At 42.0% G+C, this 27,183-nt stretch overlaps 1 protein-coding gene across 1 annotated transcript; it reads left to right on the plus strand.

The window, feature by feature from the left end:
- The first annotated feature begins 34 nt into the window (after positions 1–34).
- Positions 35–24,499, plus strand: rundc1 (RUN domain containing 1). The gene is made up of 5 exons (XM_070864361.1): positions 35–486; positions 12,162–12,320; positions 18,533–18,731; positions 21,930–22,037; positions 22,660–24,499. Exons 1-5 carry the CDS (start codon positions 100–102, stop codon positions 23,517–23,519), a joined length of 1,713 nt encoding a protein of 570 aa, XP_070720462.1. The 5' UTR covers positions 35–99; the 3' UTR covers positions 23,520–24,499.
- Positions 24,500–27,183: the final 2,684 nt, after the last annotated feature.

Genomic DNA, 27,183 nt, shown 5'->3' on the forward strand with positions numbered 1-27,183 from the left:
TCGTGACGTCAGACGCGCGCTGCTTCCGCAAAAAATGGCGAGCGGTTTGCGGCCGCTTTGAGAGCCGCTGCCAAGAGCCGCGAATATCGAGGGCCGAGGATGGACGACATGTCGCTGTCGGATTCCGAGAGGCTGGCCGGCGAGCGCTGGGCCCCGGTTGGGGCGGTGGCGAGCCCCGAGGGGGAAGAGGAAGAGGCGGCGGCGGAGAAAGGGAGAGCCGGGCCTCCTGAAGCCGGCCCGCTGGGCGGCGCGGCGGTAATGGCGGAGAAGATGCAGCGGCTGCAGGGCGAGCAGGAGCTGCTCAACTCGTCGCTGCTTGCCCTCACCTCGCACTTCGCCCAGGTCCAGTTCCGCCTCAAGCAGATCGTCAGCGCCCAGAGCGACCAGAAGGAGCGGCTGCTGAAGGAGCTGGAGGACTTCGCCTTCAAGGGCTGCCCGCAACCCTTCGTCACCCGGGCACTGGATGGGCCACAGCTGGACACTGCGGTAAGGATGTACCCGGGACATCTGCTTCACCCGACCAGCCGCAGGAGCTTGATCCGCAAACTCCCATCTTTCACAGACCTGGCCAAATTTGAATGCAACTCTTTTTATTTTAAAAAAAAATATATTTTTTTTAAAAAGCCCAACTTTTTCTGGAATAAAAAATTATGGGAAAGTTCACACGGTGCACAACAAATCAATTACATGAGCTACATTACAAATCTGAAGTGTTTGCTGGATGCCCCTCCACTCCATAACCCCATTGTTACAAGGGCAGGTTCCACCCCCCCCCCCCCTTCCCTCCTCCTACGCTTTGTTGCTCAACAACTGTTTGCCAATTTGTAACTTGAGAGTACATGAAAATGCCCAGATCTGTCAAGCTGACCTACTTCGAATTGCACACTCTTAATTGAAAACTCGCTGCAACAAAATGCACAGCTCAATTTTTTTAATTACTTTTGTTAGTTATCACCTTCCTAGCTATGTAATTGAGATTTTAACCTGTTTGTATTGCATATAAACAGTCGTTATAGTGGACTGAATTTCAAAGACACGACCTGGCTATATAAGTTTCACCTGGCTATATGATATGGCTTCAGTATACCAGAATCTCCCTGTAGTCAATAGTTCTTCTATTACCTGACACCGCCAATTGTGTAAAATTACTGGTCGTTACCACTTGTATCTCAAATGTGATTCTGGATAATTAGATGCACTTTTACTAATGTATTGACGAATTTACTGATGCTGCATTATAATCATCACCTAATTTAATTGTGTGTATATATAGAAGTCATTATGCAAATATTGCAGCACAAACATTTCATGCATTTGACCAAAACTGTTTTGCTAGTTACAATTCACTAATTTAGCAGAATTGTTGCTGTAATTCATGTGATCATTTGTGGTTCTGTGGATCTAAAAGGAATTTCGAAATCAGAGTCCAAAATGTAGGGATTCTATTGGAAAGCACATTATATGCTGTATTCACGTTTCTATTTTCCAATTATTTTTCTCCCCTCATTAGGTCCCCCAGTGCAGTACACTGTTCCCCAGCAGAAAAGTTGGCAAGTAACTCTGCTAACACAGTTCTGAAAGTAGTCAATAGCTCCAAGCCGCTCTAACTGTTCCTCCCATATCGGGAAGCTACTTGGCTGTGATTAGTGCTTCTTGGTGATGACCCTGTTAAGATCCAGAATACGTCATGAGTAGAATTGTGGGTCTTAACTAGCATTTTAGTAATCTGTGACACAGCTTGTTAATACACCAGTGAGCCTCTTGAATACTCTTCAGCAATATTTTGGAATGTTAACTGCAGAACGTATTTCTTATCTGTATGTTTAACAGATGTCAACAAATAATTGTCCTACCTCAGATTGTATTGTGCATATTCAGCACATTGCCATCGTGAGAATGATCCCAAGTGTCAAACAGAAGTTGTACAGATGTACTGTATTTCAAAGATGAAAATATCTGAATACTGCTTCCACAAATTGCACGTTGCAGTTTCTGAAGAAAGATACAGATAATTGAGATTGCATTAAAAATGATCCTAAATAAACCCACAGCGCGTTATGACATGCGCAGTCCTCTCTGAGTAATTAAACTGTTTTTTTTTCAAACACTTCAGTACTGATTGGAATTCTCAAGAGAATTATTACCATACTTGTTATTGTATTTTCTGAATGGTTATATTTAAGTCACTTGGCATGAATATCAACAATCAAGGTTAATCTTTTTTAAAGTCAGAGTGATGGACTTGAGAAAACAAATGTATTTTGAATGCTTATTTGCAATTTCACAAATATATTCAAATTGTAACTGCAAATCAAATATTCAGAATATTACAGTTGCTGGATGTTTGAAGCCAAAGCCTACATTACCTACTATTGTAAAATAAAAAGGACAGACTGGAAATCTGAACAATGGAAAAAGCTGGAAATACACACCAGTCAGTCAGCATCTGTAAAGAGAAAAGGCAGGTTATGACAATTCAGGTGTGTACTCTGCATTTAACATTTAAACAAAAAATGCTGATGAGTATTAACAATTTTTCTGTTTTGTTTGCTGCGATCTTCCCCCGCCCCCAACGAACCTTAATGATGTGTACTTTTCACTCAAATTTCTTATTTAAAAAAAAAAGACTGATTTTCCATTACTCAGCTTTGGCCTCAATACTAATAATAACCCAACCTGCCTACTTTAGTGGAATTGATACTACCCGATATTATGTATTATGCATATAGGTGTGATATTAAAGGTAGTATCATAAGTGATATCAGAACAGTAATAATCTCCAACAAGTGACATAGATCAATGTAATTTTTACATGTTACATCTTTAAATGTTTAATATTGGGTCTTTCACAAAATTTTGATGCATTGAATTATTTTTTTATATATGTCAATTCAAGGAGCCATAAATTACAAAGTTCTTTGGATCAAAGAAAAGTAAGTACCACAGATGTGAGATCCAATACATTTCTAAACGTAATCAGCAGCAATCCTAAGGAATAATCACAACAGACAATTATCAGCAACTGGCCAAAATTGCAAATGGTAACATTTTCCACTTGATTTGTGTTCAGGCATAGGATTGAAAATGTTACACGTGCAGCATGGTTCAATAAATAAACAGGAACATAAATTTCAAAGAAGCTGATATTGCTGATTTAACACCTGAAATTTGAAACAATTACATAATTGTAATACTGTATATCAAATTAATCTAATCTTTTTTCTTATTGATCATGCCTGAACTACAGGAAGGTTTGGTAAGTTTACATTCCAAGTTTAATTTTTTATGCATAACAAATGAAATTGTTGTGAACACAGATTACTGATAATTCATTTATTTTTTGCACTAAAACTTGAATTAGCCAGTAGTTTGAATTAAGTGATGTAATTAACACAGCGAGGTGGAAATTTTGTTTTAAAATTACTGAATTAACTGAGAATTTAAATTAAGCGACTTTGATTCAAAAGTAGTAGACTATAGTGTGCATGGTTCAGGAACTGTCAAAATGTAATTTGCATGTCTGTATGGTCCTTGTATGCTTTAAACAGAAAGCTGCAAGTCTGAATTGCTTGCCCTGCATGAGCATGTTCTGTTCTGGGACTCTTGAGCGTGTGTCTGATAAGACCTTTTTTTTTACATCATTATTTAAGTTAATGTAGTTTTATTACACTTTTATTCCCCCAAGGCCTCAGAGCTGTTGAGCTTCTTCCCTTCCTTCTACAATCTGCAAGTTTGTTTTCAGCAACAGGTTTTTATTTGTCTGAAATAAATCTTTCAGATTGTATCAGATGTGCAAGAAAAGCATACATTGACTGTTCCATGTCAAAATATGAGGTAGGACACAGCAGGATCCATTACCATGTTGTGTCAGGATTGCAGATGCCTGACTGGATGCGGAGCCACCCCTGGATGGTGGTGGGTGGCCCTGGTGCTGCCTCAGGGTTGGTGCTGTTGGGGTTTGGAGCTAGCATGGCTGGGAAATGCAGTGCTGAGGCAGAGTGCCATATGTTGGGTTGGGGTAATACTCCGACTTTGGCGAGCCGCATATATGTTCATGTTGGGCCTCGGCTGGCTGGGTACAGGGATGAGAGTGGATCTAGTGCTGTGTACTATTAGAGGAGGGTGTACTGGTGATTGAAACCATCAGGAATAGACAAGCGTGTAGCAAAGGCAGAGTGGTTTTAATGGGGAATTTTAACTTTCATATAGTTTGGGATAAGCAGACTAGCACCTATAAGTGTGCCCAGGATAGTGTTCTACAACAATATGTCCTGGAGGCAACAAGGGGGAAAGCCATATTAGATTTAGTAAAGAACCAGATTTAAGTAACAGCCTAACTGTGTGAACATTTATCCAAAAGTGATCATAATATGACCGAGTTAATGAAGCATTTGAAAAGGAGAAATGTAAAATGACGACTAAGATTCATGATTTAGGGAAGGACGACTTCAACGGGATGAAGTAGAGACTGTCCACAGTAAACTGGGAAAATCTGTTAATGGGTGAAACGACTGAAGATCAGTGGGAGATGTTGAAAAAAATAAATGTGATACAGACCAGTTTATACCCCCGAGGGGCAAGAGCTCTGCTTGCCAAAAAAAAGCCATGGACAACGAAAGAGGTAAAGCATAAAACTAAAAGAAAAAGCATTTAAAAATGCAAAAAATGGCACAGGTCCTGGCGACTTGGAAAGATACAAAGAACAGCAAAGGGTCACAAAACACAGGCAATGAGAGCGACAAAAAGGGAGTATATGAAAGGGAACTTGCAAGGGATATCAAGATCAATACGAAGAATTTTTACAATTACCTTAGGAAAAAGAGGGTAGTCAAAAGCAATGTTGGCCCCTTAAAAACTGAAAGGGGTGATATTGTTAGTGATGATAAGGAAATGGTGGATATGTTGAATAATTACTTTGCATCAGTATTTACAGTAGAAGAGGATAGGATGCCGGAAATCCCAAGGAAAGTAATATTTAATCAAGGACAAGGACTCAATAAAATTAATGTGAGTAAAGAAAATAATGATACTAAAGAGTGACAACTTCCCAGGTTGGCTTCCATCCCAGACTTTTAAAGGAATTCATTGCAGGTGCCCTAACTATAATCTTCCAAAGTTCTCTAGATTCAGGAACAGTTCCTTTAGATTGGAAAATTGCGCATGTCACTCCGACATTTAAGAACGGCGAGAGGGGGAGACCAGGAAATTGCAGACCAGTTAGCCCAATATCAGTTGTCAGGAAATTGAACACCTCAAATTTTCAGTTGATCAGAGGAGCCAGCATGGATTTGTGAAAAGTAGGCCATGCCTGACAAACCTGATTGAATTTTTTGAAGAGGTCACTAAAGTAGTGTACTAGGGAAGGTCTATGGATGTTATTTATATGACTTCTAGAAGGCATTTGATAATGTCCCACATAAGAGACTGTTATCTAAGGTAATTATCCATGGAATTGAGGGCAAATTATTGACCTTATTAGGAAATTGGCTGAGTGGCAGGATACAGAGAGTAGGGATAATAGGTAGGGTGTGACTAGTGATGTCCCGCAGGGATCTGTGTTGGGGGCCTCAACTATTCAAAATATCTTAACGATTTTGATGAGGGCATAGAAAATCATGTATGCAAATTTGCCGATGAGACAAAGATAGGCGGCATTGTACACAGTGTAGATGAAAGCATAAAATTACAAAGGATAGATTAAGTGAACGGGCAAAACTGTGGCAAATGGATTTCAATGTAAGCAAATGTGAGGTCATCCACTTTGGACCTAAAAAGGATAGAACAGGGTACTTTCTAAATGGTGAAAAGCTAAAAGCAGTGGATGTCCAAATAGACTTGCGGGTCCGGGTATATAGATCATTAAAATGTCATGAACAGATTCAGAAAATAATCAAAGTCTAATGGAATGCTGGCCTTTATATCTAGAGGACTAGAATACAAGTGGGTAGAAGTTATGCTGCAGCTGTACAAAGCCCTGGTTAGACCACACCTGGAGCACTGTGAGCAGGTCTGGACACCACACCGGAGGAAGGATATATTGGCCTTGGCGAGGGAGTGCAGCGTAGGTTTACCAGAATGATACCAGAACTTCAAGAGTTAAGTTACGAGGAGAGATTACACTAATTAGAGTTGTATTCCCAAGAATTTAAAAGGTTAAGGGGTAATCTGATCGAAGTTTTCAAGATATTAAGGGGAACTGATCGAGTAGATAGAGAGAAATTATTTCCTTTTGGGGATTCTAGGGAGAAGAGGCATAGTCTACAAATTGGAGCCAGACCTTTCAGGAGTGAAATTAGGAAACACTTCCACACACAAAGGGTGATAGACGTTTGGAACTCTCTTCCGCAAACGACAACTGATGCTGGATCAGCTGTTAATTTTAAATCTGAGATTGATAGCTTTTTGTTAATCAAAGGGATATGGACCAAAGATGGGTATATGGAGTTGGGTTGCAGATTAGCCATGATATTGAATGGTGGAATAGACTCGAGGGGCTGAATGGCCTTCTCCTGTCCCTATGTTCCAATGAGATCCAGAGGTGTCCATTGGCCTATGTCTGTAGGAACAGGAGAGAAAGAGAATTAGTGACAGCAATTAGAAGATGGGTTGGGTAAGTTCACGGGTAAGGCGTGAGAAGCAAGGTGCCACATTGTAGGTGGGAGAATGCCAGCATGAAGTTGGGGAGGGGAGAGAAATGACCAAGCCAGCATAAAATTGGAATAGGGCAAATATGTCCCAGCATGAAATTGGAGGGGAGAGTGGTGGTGTGAGTTTGAACAGGAGTTGGGAGGAACTTGCTATATTCCATATTTAAAGATGGTAAAATTTGTTTTTTTTTTGTAAATGTTGTTAAAAATTAAATTGATATTTTTAAAGCTACTAGAATATTCAGCATTGAAAGGACAACAGAACAGTCACCACAAATCATAAGAAGTCAAAAGATTCAAAGTGTGAATTCACAGGAAAGCAGAGAAGTGATTGGTTGGTCAGTTTTTCCTCTCTTTTCTTGGGCATTGGTTTAAATTAAGAGCTGGGCTTAAAAATTAAACGTTGAAAACTTCAAATCATCAACTTTAATTAAATCATCATCATAGGCAGTCCCTCAAAATCTAGGAAGACTTGCTTCCACTCTAAAAGTGAGTTCTCAGGTGACTGTACAGTCCATTACAGGAATTACAGTCTCTAACAGGTGGGACAGACAGTGGTTGAAGGAAAGGGTGGGTGGGGAGCCTGGTTTGCCGTTCCGCTGTCTGCGTTTGGTTTCTATATGCTCTCGGCGACAAGACTCGAGGTGCTTAGCACCCTCCCGGATGCTCTTCCTCCACTTAGGGCAGTCTTGGGCCAGGGATTCCCAGGTGCCGGTGGGCATGTTGCACTTTATCAAGGAGGCTTTGAGGGTGTCCTTGAAATGTTTCTTCTGCCCACCTTTTTTGCCATGTAGGAGTTCCAAGTAGAGCGTTTGCTTTGGGAGTCTCGTGTCGGGCATGCGGATGATGTGGCCCGCCCAACGGAGCTGTTCGAGTGTGGTCAGTGCTTCGATGCTGGGGATGTTGGTCTACAGGACAGTAGTGATACCTGCCCTCCTATATGGCTCAGAGATGTGGACCATATACAGTAGACCCCACAAAGCGCTGGAGATGTACCACCAGCGCTGCCCCCGCAAGATCCTGCGAATCCACTGGGAGGATAGACGCACCAACGTCGGTGTTCTCGATCGGGCTAATTAATTAAATATGTTAAAGATGGCAGGGCAGGCGATGTGTTACTGCTGCTGCATGTGGGACCCCAATGAGGTCCACGGCGACCACATCTGCAGTAAGTGTCTGCAGTTCGAGGAACTTCGGCTCCGTGTTGATGACCTGGAATCCAAGCTTCAGACACTGCGACACATCAGGGAGAGGGAGTTACCTGGACGCTGTATTCCAGGAGGCAGTCACACCCCCGAGTTTCAATAATTCAAATTTGGTCCATGCTCAAGGCCAGGAGGGTGTAACTACGAGCGAGGCAGGTATGGGGACCCAGGAGGTAGTAATGGAGGAGCCTCAGCCCTTGCTCTTGTCCAACAGGTACAAGGCTCTTACTCCCTGTTTGGATGAGAGCAAGGACTGCAGGGAGGATGAGCAAACTGACCACAGCACCGTGGTACAGGGGGCCATTCAAGTAGGGGGAGTAAAAAGAAATGTTGTGGTAGGGAACAGTATCATTAGGGGGGATAGATACTGTTCTCTGCAGCCGAGTGCGTGAGTCCCGAAGGCTGTGTTGCCTACCCGGTGCCAAGGTTAAGGACTACATCTCTGGGCTGGAGAGGAACTTGGAGTGGGAGGGGGAAGATTCAGTTGTCGTGGTCCACGTAGGTACTAACAACATAGGTAGGATAAAGAAAGAGGTTCTGCTGAGGGAGTATAAGCAGCTGGGGGCTAAATTAAAAAGCAGAACCACAAAGGTGGTAATCTGATTAATACCTGAGCCACGATCAAATCTGCATAGGATAAATAAGATCAGAGAGATGAACTTGTAGCTCAAAGACTGGTGTGGGAGAAATGGGTTTCAATTCATGGGGCACTGGCACCAGTACTGGGGTAAGAGGGAGCTGTTCCGTTGGGACGGGCTTCACGCGAACCATGCTGGGACGAGTGTCCTGGTGAATCGAATAACTAGGGCTGTGGCGAGGGCTTTAAACTAAAAGTGTGGGGGGCGGGGGGGGCGGTGAAGAGAGGGAAGGTTCAGGTGAGCAGAAATTTGAAAAGTCAAAGAGCAAGAAGGCGGCAATAGAGCAGGGTAGCAATGGGGGAAATGATAACCAGAGTGTGACAGGAAGGGACAGAATGTATAAAAATAAGAGTATCAGAAAGTGGGGTCAAAGCAGGGGAAAATGGTAAAAAGGCAAAATTAAAAGATCTTTATCTGGCTGCAGGCAGCATTCGTAATAAGATAGATGAGTTGACGGCACAAATAGATATAAATAAGTATGATCTGATAGCCATTAGAGACGTGGTTGCAAGGAGACCAAGGCTGGGAACTGAATATTCAGGGGTATTTGACAATTCGGAGAGATAGACAGAAAGAAAAAGGAGGTGGGGTAGCTCTGTTAATAAAGAATGAGATCAGTGCAGGAGTGAGAAATGATACTGGCTCAGAAGATCAAGATGTAGAATCAGTTTGGGTGGAGATGAGGAATAATAAGGGGAAGAAGTCACTGGTGGGCATAGCCTTTCGGCCTCTAACAGTAGCTACACTGTTGGACGGAGTATAAATCAAGAAATAATGGAGGCTTGTAAGAAAGGTACGGCAATAATCATAGGCGATTTTAATCTTCATATTGATTGGACAAATCCAATTGGTCAAGGTAGCCTTGAGGAAGAGTTCATAGAGTGTATCCGGATGGCTTCCTTGACCAGTACGTTGTGGAACCAACCAGGGAACAGGCTATCCTGGATCTGATACTGTGTAATGAGACAGGATTAATAAATTATCTTGTAGTAAAGGATCTTCTTGGAAAGAGTGATCATAGCATGGTTGAATTTCAAATTCAGTTGGAGGGTGAGAAATTTGGATCTCAAACCGGTGTCCTAAGCTTAAATAAAGGAGACTAAAAAGGTGTGAAGGCAGAGTTGGCTAAAGTGGACTGGGAAAATAGATTAAAGTGTAAGACAGTTGATAAGCAGTGGCAGACATTTTAGGAGATATTTCATAAATCAACAAAAATCTATTCCAGTGAGAAGGAAAGACTGAGAAGGGACAACCATCCGTGGCTAACTAAGGAAGTATAGGATGGTATCAAATTGAAAACAATGGCATACAAAGTGGCCAAGATTAGTGGGAGGCCAGAGAATTGGGAACATTTTTTAAACAAGCAAAGGATGACTCAAAAAATAATAATAGAGAGGGAAGATAGAGTATGAGAGTAAACTAACAAGAAATATAAAAGCAGTAATAACTTCTATAGGCTTATAAAAAGGAAGAGAGTAGCTAAAGTAAACATTGGTCCCTTAGAGGATGAGACAGGGGAATTAATAATGGAACAGGGAAATGGCAGAGACTTTGAACAAATATCGGTCTTCACAGTAAAAGACACTAAAAACATCCCAATAATGGATAATCAAGGGGCTATAGGGAGAGAGAAACAATCACTATATCACTATCACTAAAGAAAAAATACTCGGTAAAATAATGGGACTAAAAGCGGACAAGTCCCCTGGACCTGATGGTTTGCATCCTAGGGTCTTAAAAGAAGTAACTGCAGAAATAGTGGATGCATTGGTTGTCATCTACCAAAATTCTCTGGATTCTGGGGAAGACCCAGCGGATTGGAAAACCGCAAATGTAACACCCCTATTTTTTTTAAAAAAAGGAGGCAAACAGAGAGCAGGAAACTATAGACCAGTTAGCCTCACATCTGTTGGGAAAATGCTAGAGTCCATTATTAAGGAAGCAGTAGCAGGACATTTGGAAAAGCATAATACGGTCAAGCAGAGTCAGCATGGTTTTATGAAAGGGAAATCATGTTTGACAAATTTGCTGGAGTTCTTTGAGGATGTAACGAGCAGGATGGATAAGGGGGAACCAGTGAATATGGTGTATTTGGATTTCCAGAAGGCATTCGATAAGGTGCCACATAAAAGGTTACTGCACAAGATAAAAGTTCACGGGGTCGGGGGTAATATATTAGCATGGATAGCGGATTGGCTACCGAACAGAAAACAGAGAGTCGGGATAAATCGGTCATTTTCCAGTTGGCAAACGGTAACTATTGGGGTGCCGCAGGGATCGGTGCTGGGTCCTCAACTATTTACAATCTATATTAATGACTTGGATGAAGGACCAAGGGTAATTTAGCCAAGTTTACTGATGATACAAAGATGGGTGGGAAAGCTAGTTGTGAGGAGAGGACACAATAAAATCTGCAAAGGGATATAGACAGGCTGAGTGGGCAAACATTTGGCAAATGGAGTACAATGTGGCAAAGTGTGAGGTTATCCACTTTGGCAGGAAGAAAAAATAAGCAAATTATTATTTAAATGGAGAGAAATTACAAAATGCTGCAGTACAGAGGAGACCTGGGGGTCCTTGTGCATGAAATACAAAAAGTTAGTATGCAAGTACAGCAAGTAATCAGGAAGGCAAATGGAATGTTGGCCTTTATTGCAAGGGGTATAAAGTATAAAAGCAGAGAAGTCCTGCTACAACTGTATGGGGTATTGGTGATGCCACACCTGGAGTACTGCATACAATGTTGGTCTCCTTATTTAAGGAGGGCTATACTTGCATTGGAAGCAGTTTGGAGAAGGTTCACTAGGTTGATTCCTGAGATGAAGGGGTTGACTTATGAAGAAAGGTTAAGCAGGTTAGGCCTATACTCATTGGAGTTTAGAAAAATGAGAGATGATCTTATTGAAACGTATAAGATTCTGAGAGGGCTCGACAAGGCAGATGCAGAGAGGATATTTCCCCTCGTGGGGAAATCTAGAGCTAGAGGGCATAGTTTCAGAGTAAGGGGTCATCCATTTAAAACTCAGATGAGGAGAAATTTCTTCTCAGAGCGTCATAAATCTGTGGAATTCTCTACCCCAGAGAGCTGTGGAGGCTGGGTCATTGAATATATTTAAGGTGGAGATAGACAGATTTTTGAACGATAAGGGAGTAAAGGGTTATGGGGAGCGGGCAGGGAAGTGGAGCTGAGCAGCCATGATCTTATTAAATGGCGGAGCAGGATCGAGGGGCCAAATGGCCACCTACTGCTCCTATCTCTTCTGTTCTTATCATATATAGTTCAACTGATAACGTTGCTATTGCTTTAGGTCATTGCTTTATCCTGTCCCAATAGGTTGCATTTATCGAGTTTTTACTGTAGGATGGAGCTGCATTTGATGTATTTGGATAACTTTCATTCAGTATTTTCCAGCTTGGTTCATTAATTTCATTCAGTTTCAGTATTCAGACATTCCGATTTTTTTAATCAAAGTTCTGTATTCAATGACTATGTATATTTTTTTAATAGTTTTTTTTTGTTTCTATGCAATTTATGGACATATATTTATGTTTTTGGATAGGAAGACTGCAGTTTTCCCATGGGAGAGTCTAAAATTGTGTTTTGTTTTCTTGAGCAGTATTTCAAATACACTACAGATGTCCATTTGATCTATTTTATGTTTGCGTTTCAGACTGAAAGGGAGAAACTTGAGCGACTAGAGGCCCAACGTCAGAAACAGAGGGAGCTGATTATACAGTTAAAGACACAGTTGGATGATTTGGAGACATTTGCTTACCAGGAGGGCAGCTATGAATCCCTCCCCCAGTCAGTAGTCCTAGAGCGCCAGCGGGTGAGGCTTGTGACTGTGTACTATTGAAAGTCACGGTGTACTGCAGACACATGTTCTCATTTCATCTATGATCAATTTAGTCTAGAGGTATAATCAAGCAATAATAACTGCACTAAAATTCCAACAGCCTCAGTGCTTAGACTTGGACCTTCCTAAGCTTCAAGATAACCAACTACTAATATAAAGGGTTGTTTAATTAATTGTTGAGGTGAAACAGAAGTTAGTACCTCAACAACTAACTATAAACTATTGGGGTAATGGAAATCTGGAACTATCTCTCCCCAAAAGCTAGATCAATTGAAAATTTCAAAACTGAGATTGATAGATTTTTGTTGGCAAGTGTTTTAACGGTTACAGAACCAAGGTGGGAAGATGGAGTTAAGATACAGATCAACCATGATCTAATTGAATGGTGGAACAGGCTTGAGGGGTGGAATGACCTACTTCTGTTTCTATGTTCCGAAGTAACATCAGCTAAGAGGGGGGGAAAAAATGACTTGCATTTATATAGCGCCTTTCACCTTGGGATATTCCACAGCACTTTACAACCAATGAAGAACTTTTGAAGTGTAGTCACTATTGGAATATAAGAAGCACACCAGCCAATTTGTACACAGCAAACTCACTCAAAGCACATTTATTATAAATGACCAGATTATCTGTTTTAGTGGTATTGATTGAGGATAAATTTTGACCAAAACACTGGGAGAATCTCCCTATTCTTTAAATAGTGCTGTGGGATCTTTTACGTCCACCTGAAGAGCCTAGGTTTAACATCTCATCCACAACTTAACACCTCTGACAGTGCAGCACTCCCTCAGTACTGCGCAGAAGTGCCAGCCGAGATTATGTGCTTGTCTCTGGAGTGGGGCTTGTACCCACAACTTTCTGCCTCCTGGGTGAGTGGTGCCACGGCTGACACATGGTGTTGGGCTGTATAATGGTAAGACACCAGTTTGGAGCTGTAATTCGCCACATATCAGATACATATTAGGGTGGAAAGAGAGCAGAGATTTTCCATACAGATCACTGTCTCTGCTCACCGGAGGAGGGATTATCAGGAGTGTTGTCTAAACCTTGTGGTGGCCAGTTACATTGAGAGAATCCTGAAAGCGGAATATTTGCCTGCCCTCTGAGAAACATAGAAAATAGGTGCAGGAGTAGGCCATTCGGCCCTTCGAGCCTGCACCACCATTCAATAAGATCATGGCTGATCATTCACCTCAGTACCCCTTTCCTGTTTTCATAAGAACATAAGAATTAGGAACAGGAGTAGGCCATCCAGCCCCTCGAGCCTGCTCCGCCATTCAACAAGATCATGGCTGATCTGCCCGTGGACTCAGTTCCACTTGCCCGCCCGCTCCCCATAACCCTTAATTCCCTTATTGGTTAAAAATCTATCTATCTGTGATTTGACTACATTCAATGAGCTAGCCTCAACTGCTTCCTTGGGCAGAGAATTCCACAGATTCACAACCCTCTGGGAGAAGAAATTCCTTCTCAACTCGGTTTTAAATTGGCTCCCCCGTATTTTGAGGCTGTGCCCCCTAGTTCTAGTCTTCCCGACCAGTGAAAACAACCTCTCTGCCTCTATCTTGTCTATCCCTTTCATTATTTTAAATGTTTCTATAAGATCACCCCTCATCCTTCTGAACTCCAACGAGTAAAGACCCAGTCTACTCAATCTATCATCATAAGGTCACCCCCTCATCTCCGGAATCAGCCTAGTGAATCGTCTCTGTACCCCCTCCAAAACTAGTATATCTTTCCTTAAGTAAGGTGACCAAAACTGCACGCAGTACTCCAGGTGCGGCCTCACCAATACCCTATACAGTTGCAGCAGGACCTCCCTGCTTTTGTACTCCATCCCTCTCGCAATGAAGGCCAACATTCCATTCGCCTTCCTGATTACCTGCTGCACCTGCAAACTAACTTTTTGGGATTCATGCACAAGGACCCCCAGGTCCCTCTGCACCGCAGCATGTTGTAATTTCTCCCCATTCAAATAATATTCCCTTTTACTGTGTTTTTTTCCAAAGTGGATGACCTCACATTTTCCGACATTGTATTCCATCTGCCAAACCTTAGCTCATTCGCTTAACCTATCTAAATCTCTTTGCAGCCTCTCTGTGTCCTCTACACAACCCGCTTTCCCACTAATCTTTGTGTCATCTGCAAATTTTGATACACTACACTCTGTCCCCTCCTCCAGGTCATCTATATATATTGTAAACAGTTGTGGTCCCAGCACCGATCCCTGTGGCGCACCACTAACCACCGATTTCCAACCTGAAAAGGACCCATTTATCCCGACTCTCTGCTTTCTGTTCGCCAGCCAATTCTCTATCCATGCTAATACATCTCCTCTGACTCTCTCCATATCCCTTGATCCCTTTAGCCGTAAGGGCCATATCTAACTCCCTCTTGAATATATCCAATGAACTGGCATCAACAACTCTCTGCGGTTCCCTACCGCAAACAACTCTCTGAGCGAAGAAGTTTCTCCTCATCTCGGTCCTAAATGGCTTACCCCTTATCCTTAGACTGTGTCCCCGGGTTCTGGACTTCCCCAACATCGGGAACATTCTTCCTGCATCTAACCTGTCCAGTCCCATCAGGACTTTACATGTTTCTATGAGATCCCCCCTCATCCTTCTAAACTCCAGTGAATACAGGCCCAGTCGATCCAGTCTCTCCTCATATGTCAGTCCTGCCATCCCAGGAATCAGTCTGGTGAACCTTCGCTGCACTCCCTCAATAGCAAGAACGTCCTTCCTCAGATTAGGAGACCAAAACTGAACACAATATTCGAGGTGAGGCCTCGCCCAAGGCCCTGTACAACTGCAGTAAGACCTCCCTGCTCCTATACTCAAATCCTCTAGCTATGAAAGCCAACATACCATTTGCCGCCTTCACCGTCTGCTGTACCTGCACGCCAACTTTCAATGACTGATGTACCATGACACCCAGGTCTCGTTGTACCTCCCCTTTTCCTAATCTACCGCCATTCAGATAATATTCTGCCTTCATGTTTTTGCCCTCAAAGTGGATAACCTCACATTTATCCACATTATACTGCATCTGCCATGTATTTGCCCACTCACCTAACCTGTCCAAGTCACCCTGCAGCCTCTTGGTGTCCTCCTCACAGCGCACACCGGCACCCAGTTTAGTGTCATCTGCAAACTTGGAGATATTACACTCAATCCCTTCATCTAAATCATTCATGTATATTTGTAAATAGCTGGGGTCCCAGCACAGCCCTGCGGCACCCCACTTGTCACTGCCTGCCATTCTGAAAAGGACCAGTTTATCCCAATTCTCTGCTTCCTGTCTGCCAACCAGTTCTCTATCCACATCAATACATTACCCCCAATACCATGTGCTTTAATTTTGCACACTAATCTCTTGTGTGGGACCTTGTCAAAAGCCTTTTGAAAGTCCAAATATACCACATCCACTGGTTCTCCCTTGTCCACTCTACTAGTTACATCCTCAAAATTCCAGAAGATTTGTCAAGCATGATTTCCCTTTCATAAATCCATGCTGACTTGGACTGATTCTGTCACTGCTTTCCAAATGGGCTGCTATTTCATCCTTAATAATTGATTCCAACATTTTCCCCACTACTGATGTCAGGCTAACTGGTCTATAATTCCCTGTTTCTCTTTTTTTTTTAAAGTGGTGTTACATTGGCTACCCTCCAGTCCATAGGAACTGATCCAGACTCAATACTGTTGGAAAATGATCACCAATGCATCCACTATTTCTAGGGCCACTTCCTTAAGTACTCTGGGATGCAGACTATCAGGCCCCAGGGATTATTCGTCCTTCAATCCCATCAATTTCCCGCCTAATAAGGATTTCCTTCAGTTCCTCCTTCTCACTAGACCCTCAGTCCCGTAGTATTTCCGGAAGGTTATTTGTGTCTTCCTTCGTGAAGACAGAACCAAAGTATTTGTTCAGCTGGTCTACCATTTCTCTGTTTCCCATAATAAATTCATCTGAATCTGACTGCAAGGGACCTACGTTTGTTTTCACTAATCTTTTTCTCTTCACATATCTTTAGAAACGTTTGCAGTCAGTTTTTATGTTCCCAGCAAGCTTCCACTCATACTCTATTTTCCCCCCTCCTAATTAAACCCTTTGTCCTCCTCTGATGAATTATAAAATTCTCCCAGTCCTCAGGTTTGCTGCTTTTTCTGGCCAATTTATATGCCTCTTCCTTGGATTTAACACTATCCTTCATTTCTCATTAGCCATGGTTGAGCCACCTTCCCAGTTTTATTTTTACTCCAGACAGGGATGTACAATTGTTGAAGTTCATCCATGTGATTTTTAAATGTTTGCCATTGCCTATCCACCGTCAACCCTTTAATTATCATTTGCCAGTCTATTCTAGCCAATTCAAGTCTCATACCACCGAAGTTACCTTTCCTTAAGTTCAGGGCCCTCATCTCTGAATTAACTCCATCTTAATAAAGAATTCTACCATATTATGGTCACTCTTCCCCAAGGGGCCTCGCTCAGCAAGATTGCTAATTAGTCCTTTCTCATTACACATCACCCAGTCTAGGATGGCCAGCCCTCCAGATGGTTCCTCGACATACTGGTCTAGAAAACCATCCCTAATATACTCCAGGAAATCCTGCTCCACTGTATTGCTACCAGTTTGGTTAGCCCAATCTATATGTAGATTAAAGTTGCCCATGATAACTGCTGTACTTTTATTGCACGCATCCCTAATTTCTTGTTTGCTGTCCCCAACCTCACTACTACTGTTTGGTGGTCTGTACACAACTCCCATTAGCGTTTTCTGCCCTTTTGTATTCCGCAACTCCACCCATACAGATTCCACACCATCCAAGCTAATGTCCTTCCTTACTATTGCATTAATTTCCTCTTTAACCAGCAACATTACCCCACCTCCTTTTCCTTTCTGTCTATCCTTCCTGAATGTTGAATACCCTGGATGTTGAGTTCCCAGCCTTGGTCACCATGGAGCCATGTCTCTGTGATGCCAATTATATCATATTCATTGCTGCCTGTGCAGTTAATTCATCCACCTTATTACGACTACTCCTCACATTGAGGCACAGAGCCTTCAGGCATGTCTTTTTAACACACTTTGCCCCTTTAGAATTTTGCTGTATTGTGACTCTTTTTGATTTTTGCCTTGGGTTTCTCTGCCCTCCACTTTTACTTTTCTTCTTTCTATCTTTTGCTTCTGCCCCCATTCTACTTCCCTCTGTCTCCCTGCATAGGTTCCCATCCCCCTGCCATATTAGTTTAACCCCTCCCCAACAGCATAGCAAACACTCCCCTAGGACATTGGTTCTGGTCCTGCCCAGGTGCCGACCGTCCAATTTGTACTGGTCCCACCTCCCCCAGAACTGGTTCCATTGTCCCAGGAATTTGAATCCCTCCCTCCTGCACCACTCCTCAAGCCACATATTCATCTGAGCTATCCTGCGATTCCTACTCTGACGAGCACATGGCACTGGTAGCAATCCTGAAATTACTACCTTTTGAGGTCCTACTTTTTAATTTAACTCCTAGCTCCCTAAATTCACCTTGTAGGACCTCATCCCATTTTTTACCTATATCGTTGGTACCTATATGTACCATGACAACTGGCTGTTCACCCTCCCCCTCCAAAATGTCCTGCACCCGCTCCAAGACATCCTTGACCCTTGCACCAGGGAGGCTACATACCATCCTAGAGTCTCGATTACGGCCGCAGAATCGTCTATCTATTCCCCTTACAATAGAATCCCCTACCACTATCGCTCTCCCAATCTTTTTCCTGCCCTCCTGTGTAACAGAGCCACCCACGGTGCCATGGACTTGACTGCTGCTGCCCTCCCCTGATGAGTCATTCCCCCCCCCCCCCCCCAGCAGTACCCAAAACGGTGCATCTGTTTTGGAGGGAGATGACCGCAGGGGACCTCTGCACTACCTTCCTTCCACTGCTCTTCCTGTTGGTCACCTATCCCCTATCTGTCTGTGTAACCTTTACCTGCGGTATGACCAACTCACTAAAGTGCTATTCACGGCATCCTCAGCATCGTGGACGCTCCAGAGTGAATCCACCCGCAGCTCCAGTGCCGCAATGCGGTCTTAAGTGGGAGTTATACATGAGACCCAAAAATATAGGGGGAAGATGGGGGTTACAGAAGAAATGTGCATTGATGTGTGTTTTTTTTTTTCAGGTAATCATAGACGAATTGATTAAGAAGCTAGATGTGAATCTAAATGAAGATTTTAGCAATTTGTCACCAGAAGAACTCCGACAACGTGTCGATGCAGCAATTGCCCAAATTGTGAATCCAGCGAGAGTGAAGGAACAGTTGGTAGACCAGCTTAAAACACAGATTTCTGACCTCGAAATGTTCATCAACTTTCTTCAAGGTATGTACATCTATTGTGCTGCTCTCAATAGCCACTGGTGTTTATTACACTTACTGATCCTAAGATCAATTAGCCTAGGATTGAAATGGGAATGATATACTTACAAAGTTTCAAATCTCAATTCTTTCGGTATGCAAGTAAAATTAGATGAATAGATTTTGTGCTCTTGTGAAGCAGAGCAAATTAATTGTGTTCCCCTTTGCCTAAATAATTTTATTTGAAATAAAAACAGAAAAAGCTGGAAATGCAGTATATCTATGGACAAAATAGACAGTCGATGTTTTAGGCTTGTACCCTTCTTCAGAGCCAAGCCTTTTCTGTTTTGTTTCAGGTTTCCAGCATTTGCATGATTTTATTTTTTATTTGTATTTATTGTTTTGCTGAATGACGTACTTGTAGGATCAGCACACACAGACCGAGAGTGATAGGTTCTGGATTTGTGGCCATAATTCTTGGTGGATTGGACCAGGCACCTCTCTACAGGGAGGGTGGACATATTAGACCACACTGAGCTATTCTTGCACACATCCTAGCTGATGGTTACAGACCAGAATATGTCTGGAAACACATTGTTTGCTAGCTGTTCTCCTAGATATAGTTCAGATGGTTGAGGGGAATCATGATCAGAGTTTTCCAATAATGGCAGGTACTTTTCTTATGATTGTACAGTGGAATACACCGAGGATAGAATGAAAACCATCAAACTGTTTAAAAATATTTGACCTAACATGTATTTGCAGAAAATGTTTGCTCTTTAGAACATTTAGAACTTGGCTTTTCATTTTATTTTTATATTTTATACACGATGTTCTCAGAGTAATAGAGCAGGTGACAAAAACCAAGGTGACCTGAGGAAAACTTTTTTACGCACCGAGTGGTTACGATCTGGATTGCACGGCCTGAAAGGGTGGTGGAGGCAGATTCAATCATGGCTTTCAAAGGCGAATTGGATAAGTACCTGAAGGAAACAAATTTGTAGGGGTGCGGGAGTGGGACTAGCTGAAGTGCACAGGCTCGACGGGCCAAATGGCTTCCTTCTGTGCTATAACCATTCTATGATTCTATAAACCTTGAATGGCAGTGAAAAATGTGAGGGAGCCATTTGAAACCATCTATTTTGAAGTCATAGAAACAGGAATCCAAAACCCCATACATTCGACAAATTTGACATTTTCTTGCCTTACTGGGGTAGGAATATCTAAAACAACTGTATTCACCTGAATTTCCACATAATTGTAAATATAGGGTGATAATTGTACTTTTACCAGTGTCTCGGACACACCTTGTTCTCAAATTTTTATGTATTATAATTACTGATCAGAAGTAGTCTGGGTGTGGATTTTTTGTAATTTTGCACTGCTGACATTACTGGAAGTAGAATTTACCCAGTTGACTGGACAGACAGCATGTCTGAAACAATTCATAGTTAATGCAATTCTTAACAATAAAAAGTACATTCAAGTTTGTGGTTTCAGAATGTTGGCACACTTCTGGATTTCAAGTCCCGAAATTAAAATGTTCTCCTCTGTCAGCACCACTTAAATACATTTTTTTAATGTTTGTCTTTAAAGGGTTCAAAGCTCCTGACTTTTTGGAGTAAAAGCCCAATTTAGCTGCCGACATTTTTAAGAGATTGAATTGAATCTTTACAGGTTAAAGATTTATTTTGATAGGATGGTGTGGAATTACAGTATTTTAGAACCTCAAGGCACTATACCAAGTAGTAGCAGCAGGACAGTCGTTTGTGATTACAGACATTCATGTGGAATTCTCAGTCTTGACCTTGCTGTTGTGGAGAATTGCGGAGCACAGGCCAAGCTTCCTCACAGAGAGAAGGGGAAAACTGGTGGAAGAGTGATCAGGTTGCTGTCATGCACTCAATTGGGGCGCAGCTATGGGCAGATCACTGGCCCCTTCGCCTGTAATTGTACACGGTGAGAAACCCGGGAAAGGCAACAAAACACCAAATGGAATGTATGACTATTTAAATTTTTATATATATATATATATATATTGTTAGAGGTTTTGAGAGTTTAAATTTGATTGAGTGTACTGCTCAGAATCTAAAATGAATTGGATATACACTTTTATTTTTATAAGTTACTACTTTCCAGGGAGGTGAGCATGCTAACTCCTTCAAATGATTTAATTAAAATCAAGGCCTCGTCTTCTTCAAGTGCATGTTAAAGATCTCGTGGCATTTTGCAGAGAGCAGGAAATTTTTTCCAATATTCTGCCAGAATTACCTCAACCAACACCACCAAAAATACACTAACTGGTCATTGCTGTTTGTGTGCAAGGTTATCTGCTGTCTTTGCCTGCGTGCTATACCATTGCACTTCAAAATAATTCACGTGAAACACTTTGAGACATTTGACAGATACATAGTATTAGAGCTAATTTATCTGGCAGGGAAGACCAGAATCTGTTTTCGAGCCTTTGACTGGTCAATATCCAGTTGGATAGAAGGCTGAACAATGCATTAGAAAAAGTTTTGTAACTAAAGCGCATATACAAAGAATTTGTGCCCGACAGTGGGCAATTTTGTTGGTAGGGAACACCCTTACCTCCCACCAACAAAAATCTCCAATGTCCTTTGTGTAATTTGATAAATGATGAGCTGTGCACCAGAAAGTGTGTGCGTGCCAATCAAAATCTGGCATGTGAAAGTAAGCTATCAAAAATGCAACTAGCAAGAGAATTTTCAAATGTGAAATGTCATATTTCTTGTCTCCCCCCAAAAGTATAGAGGTTGTTTCTGGGTCATCCAAACCTATAATGTGTCCATGTGAACTGTAACCAGAAAAGGACTCTGTTCAGCATCATACATTTTATATTGCCGTTTGTCTGTTTAACTTGGCGGGTTCAGGAGGGAGATCTGATGTTGCCCATTCAAGGTTATCGGGTCATGTCAAAGCAAACTGCCAGGAGCCATTTTATTACTGAGTCTCAAAGGTCACAAGTGATAGGTGATGTGTAACTTTGATTATAATCTTAAATCAATATGAGTCCTGTTCATACATTAATTTGCTTTACTAATACCCTGGAATTAAAATCTTAGCCTTCTCCCCAGCCAGTACAATAACATACATGTCCTGATGCTATGAAATCTTTTTTAAAAGCCCTGAAAACTTTATTGAAGTGCCTACCTAAAAATTTCACCAAAGTAATGTGTGTGTATATGCTTTCATTGCACAGATGAAGTAGGAAGCCCTCCACAGACTGAGAATGGAAGGTGTACATGCAGTGTGCATGGAGCGACTCCGTCTAAAGCATCAAGTGCAAAATTGTCAGGTGGAAGCCATGGTGAGGTCTAATTTTATCTATCTTTTCTATCTTTTCATGGTCATTATCCCACAGACCCTTCAGGCTTTCAATAGAACATTACATGGATATTCTAAAAAAAGCCAACCGTATCATCAGAACATCTTATCCAAAGTGTTAATTATTGGCCTTTGTCTTGTGGAGAATAATCAGTGTCATTCAACTAGGATGATTGAGACATCTGTGTTTTTAGCACTTCATTGCAAAAGCAGCTGATAGCCATTTGTGTTTTAAAAAAAATCCTCCCCACTCCTTCTCCCAATGTGTGTGTGGATTTAAAAACAACCACTTCTCGTTTAAATAATCAGATTTTGGAAGTACGGTGTAATGCTTATAAAAATCATTTTTAAAATACAGCAAATATTTTCACCTTATTTACAACAGCAACAACTCTGGAAACTCAGCTAGACTACCTTTGAGACCCATAAATAATATCTGGTTATGTTGGAGTGGAGGACTATTGTGATACTGCATTTCAGAAGTAATTCCTTTTGTGAGACATTGAGTTAATTTGACATGAGGAATTAAAAAGTGCAAGCATTATCTGTTGTTAGAAATATTTTTTCTTTTTAAAAAATAAACTGACTTTATTTCTGTTTTACAGTGGATCCAGAAACAGCCAGAAAGATGAGGGAGACTGGGTTAAACATTATGCGCAGAGCACTAGCAGTACTGCAGATATTTGCTGTTAGCCAGTTCGGGTGTGCAACTGGTCAGATCCCACGTGGACTGTGGCAGGCTGATGAGACAAACAAGGACTACAGTCCACTGCTCCTGAAATTAGAAGGTGCTGTGGATAAAGTAAAGCAGCTGGCTTTAAACCATCAACCAGCTGAAGAGCATGTGATCAGCAGCCGTGACCTTTGTCTTGGTGGGAAGAATGAACTTACAACAGCTGTACGAAAAGAGTTGTCCGTTGCTCTCCGAGACCTGATGAGCCACGGTTTGTATGCCTCCTCTCAAGGAATGAGTTTGGTCCTAGCACCAATTGCGTGTCTCCTTCCCTCGTTCACAGCCTCTCCACAAACCATGCACCCCTGGCAACTTTTTGTGAAGTACTACAACACCAGAAATGGCCGCGCCTTTGTAGAGTCTCCTGCTCGCAAGCTCTCTCAATCCTTTGCCTTGCCAGTGACTGGAAGTGGCGTTGTGACTCCTAAACAAAGTTTACTTTTTGCAGTGCACACTGTGCTTACCGAACATGACCCTTACAAGCGCAGTGCGGATTCAGAATTCAAGGCCTTGATATGCATGGCGCTGAACGAGCGGCGTTTGGTTTCCTGGGTAAACCTGATTTGTAAGTCAGGGACACTTGTCCAAAGTCACTACCAGCCATGGAGCTACATGGCTTCTACTGGGTTTGAGAGTACACTCAATATACTCAGTCGTCTTAGCAACCTGCACTTCAAACTTCCAGTCGACACTGCTGTTCGACAGTTAAAAAACATCAAAGATGCTTTTTAGTGTTTCCTGATGTATGTATTTTATTCAAGACACTCTATTTTGTCCTATGAAAGATTGATTTAAATGTTCAAATCCATTGCAAATTAAACCAATGCTGCTCTTTTTTCAAATATCACAACCTCAACCGAAAGTTTTGAGGTATGTTAAATTGATGACTGGATAATTTTTCCCAGAAGTCAGTTACAATTATATTTTAATTCAAATTTATAAGTAACTACAGAAGTTTTTTTTTAAAAAGACTGGAATTTAATATTTATAAAATGACATTGCTCATGGCGCTGCTCAAGTTGAATTATAGGATGTGCTGTTTTATAACAATAGTGTTAACAAGGTGTGAAGGGAATAATGTTACAGGAAGCAAATGTGACATTGGCAAGAAGTGCACACTGGGCCCAAGTTTCCACAGGATAAAAAACGGGCGCCCCTCCGAGCTGGGCGCCCGTTTTTCGCGCCTAAAACAGTGCCAGAAAAAAAACGCGCTATTCTCGAGCACTTTGCAGCTCCTTGTCTGTTTAGCATGGCGCCCAGGGGGGCGGAGCCTACACTCGCGCCGATTTTGTAAGTGGGAGGGGCGGGTACTATTTAAATTAGTTTTTTTCCTGCCGGCAACGCTGCACGTGCGCGTTGGAGCGTTCGCGCATGCTCAGTGTGAAAAAAACATTGGCACTCGGCCATTTTTGTAGTCCTTTGTAGCTGTTTAATTTTTGAACATTTTTTAATAAAATCACATTGCCATCAGCACTGAGGCTAACCTTCTCACTGTCTCCTTCCCCTCCCTCCCCTCCGCGGCAACAAACGGCTCTCTCCTTCCCCTCCCTCCCCTCCCCGGCAACAAGCCGCTGTCTCCTTCCCCTCCCTCCCCTCCCCTACGCGGCACCAAGCCGCTGTCTCCTTCCCCTCCCTCCCCCCTCTCTCCTCGGCAACAAGCCGCTGTCTCCTTCCCCTCCCTCCACGGCAACAAGCCGCTGTCTCCTTCCCCTCCCTCCCCTCTCTCCACGGCAACAAGCCGCTGTTTCCTTCCCCTCCCTCCCCTCCCTCCACGGCAACAAGCCGCTGTCTCCTTCCCCTCCCTCCCCTCCGCGGCAACAAACCGCTGTCTCCTTCCCCTCCCTCCCCTCCACGGCAACAAACCGTTCTCCTCCCCCCCGCTCAGCGGCACGAACGGCTTTCTCCCTCCCGCTCAGCGGCACGAATGGCTTTCTCCTCCCCCCCCCCCCCTCGCGCTCAGCGGCACGAACGGCTGCAGAATTCTCCCTGGCTGAAGCACTTTCACACAGGTAGGAAGATGGTTTATTTAATCTTTTCTTATAAATGTTTATTCAGGTTGGATTTATTTATATAATATTTGTATAAGTATAAATAAGGATTTATTATAGAATTTAATGACTTCCCTCCCCCCCCCCACCTCCTTCTGGACGCCTAATTTGTAACCTGCGCCTGATTTTTTAATGTGTAGAACAGGTTTTTTCAGTTCTACAAAAATCTTCACTTGCTCCATTCTACTTTAGTTTGGAGTACGTTTTCACTGTGGAAACTTTCAAATCAGGCGTCAGTGGCCGGACATGCCCCCTTTTGAAGAAAAAATTCTGTTCCAAAGTAGAACTGTTCTACCTGACTAGAACTGCAGAAAAAAAAATGTGGAGAATTGCGATTTCTAAAATAGACCGTTCTCCACCAGTTGCTCCTAAAAATCAGGCGCAAATCATGTGGAAACTTGGGCCCTATATTGCAAGACTTTAAATATATTATAGCTAGATGGTTTAAATCAGCTTTCTATAAAAGGGACACTTGTAATTCATAGTTATTCAGGGAGGTTTTTTTTTGTTCCACATTTCTGTGAATACTTGCAGCTAGGTGAGAACTGACTCACGTGATCATTGTCATCATCTCTAATAGTCAGCTAGCCAGAGGAATGTCTGCTATAGTAAAACAGGTTATCAGTGTTGCAGCCTAGTTAAGAAGCGTATGCACTTCAACCACATTTCTCAGTGCAAACTCAAAGTATTTTTAATGAGGCCCCCTATGTCAGAGAATCTTGTGGTTCTAGGGCAACATTTTTCTGTCCCAGTGTTTATTAAGTTTGAAAGCAAGTTTTGTTTTCTCAACCTTTGGAATTAAATTGTAAATGTTAATGTTTGCCCTTTTTAATTGTTTTCCTGTCCCCACACCAGCACACCAGTCCTCAGCCAATGAAGGTGGGCAGGTAGCCTACCTTTGGGCCTATGCTTTTCTCTGAGAAATGAGAGCTCAGGGCAGTGTGTATCTTTTTAAACTTTCCTTACGAAGGAACCTAACTTCAAAGCTTGGGTGACTTACCATGTGGGGAATTTCTGCACAGACCCCTGTCCTACCAATCCATGGCATTGTGCATTGGAACATCAAACAAATTGTGCAGCCTGTATCTTAATTGTACTTAGTGATGTGTCTCTATGCCTGTCACGCATATTAGTTTTGTACTTTCTGGGCATTGGGTATGACCTGAACAGGTTACAGTAAGTGCCCATGTTTGATTAGGGGAGTGTCATTTAATTTCAGACACTTGGGATCAGTAATATTTCTCAAGGATCAGTCACTCTTGGCAGCAAGAGCCAACTGTAATTTAATGGTTGCAATCAAGTAATTAACTAAAATGTCTTGGTTACAAATATATAGATTTATTTAAAATTTATACACATACAGATATAATATATTCAGTTATGTTGTAAAGGTGTATTGTTCAGTGTGATTGGGATGTTCTGATATAAAATCAGGAATTCCATTTTCTTTTATCTGCTTTTCCTCACTTTGCTAGCTCTGAACTCTGTTGAGAAGTCATTCTGTTTAATGTTGTACAGCATATGGTCAGTGCTGCTCGCTGGTCTGTAGGATATCAAACATACGTGTTGGAAGAAGAATTTTGATATCTTAATCACTTTCCCATAATCGCATTTTTACACTATATTAAATTAGTATGCAAACCATACATGTCTCAACCACTAAGTGTAATTAATTAATCACATCATTGTGAGGTCATTGAAAACAGTATCACTTTACTTTGGATGCACGCAGTTCATGCTATACTCTAAGCTGAAGTACTCTATGCCTCACAGAATCCAGACTAAAAACTTAGAGGAAGGTCCAGTCAATTATTTCTGATTGTGCAATGTCCTTGGTTACCATATTTATTTAGCAAAACATGGATCAGAAATGTTCCATTCCTTTGGTACATTTAGAGCACACACTACAGTAGAACATAAGAATGCAAGTTATTTGTAATGTAGATGTGAAAATTGTTCTGAACAACACTAACTCCATTTTGAAATGGAAGGAATAGAAAGAAAGATATCAATTTCTGTGCATAATGTAATGTTCTTGTCCCATAAATTAAAAAGCAGAAAGAAGGAATTCTATAACTCTATATATTTTTTTGTCTGCATATTTGGTAACTTGGATCGCATGTACCAATTTGATTTCCATTGTGCGAAAGATCGAAGCAAAACAGAAACGGCTGATACTGGTTTTCACAATCAAACCAAATTTGAGATCTTTACTTTAAATGTGTAATCCTGTTTAGCATCGAAACAGCAACTGCTGTTAGTTTGATCATTTATTTTGTCTTTTTCAAAAATAAAACTGACCAACTCAATGTATAGCCAAGCCAAAATGAGGTTCTGGCTGCCAGCTC

Source organism: Pristiophorus japonicus, chromosome 21, assembly GCF_044704955.1.
Source record: "Pristiophorus japonicus isolate sPriJap1 chromosome 21, sPriJap1.hap1, whole genome shotgun sequence".
NCBI lineage: Eukaryota > Metazoa > Chordata > Chondrichthyes > Pristiophoridae > Pristiophorus > Pristiophorus japonicus.

Bases quoted from the DNA above. Each gene is read 5' to 3' on its own strand.
- rundc1 (XM_070864361.1), top strand. From the start codon at position 100: ATGGACGACATGTCGCTGTCGGATTCCGAGAGGCTGGCCGGCGAGCGC. The intron at 487-12,161 runs GTAAGGATGTAC...TTTGCGTTTCAG, and splicing joins GGCCACAGCTGGACACTGCG to ACTGAAAGGGAGAAACTTGA. The intron at 18,732-21,929 runs GTATGTACATCT...TTCATTGCACAG, and splicing joins GTTCATCAACTTTCTTCAAG to ATGAAGTAGGAAGCCCTCCA.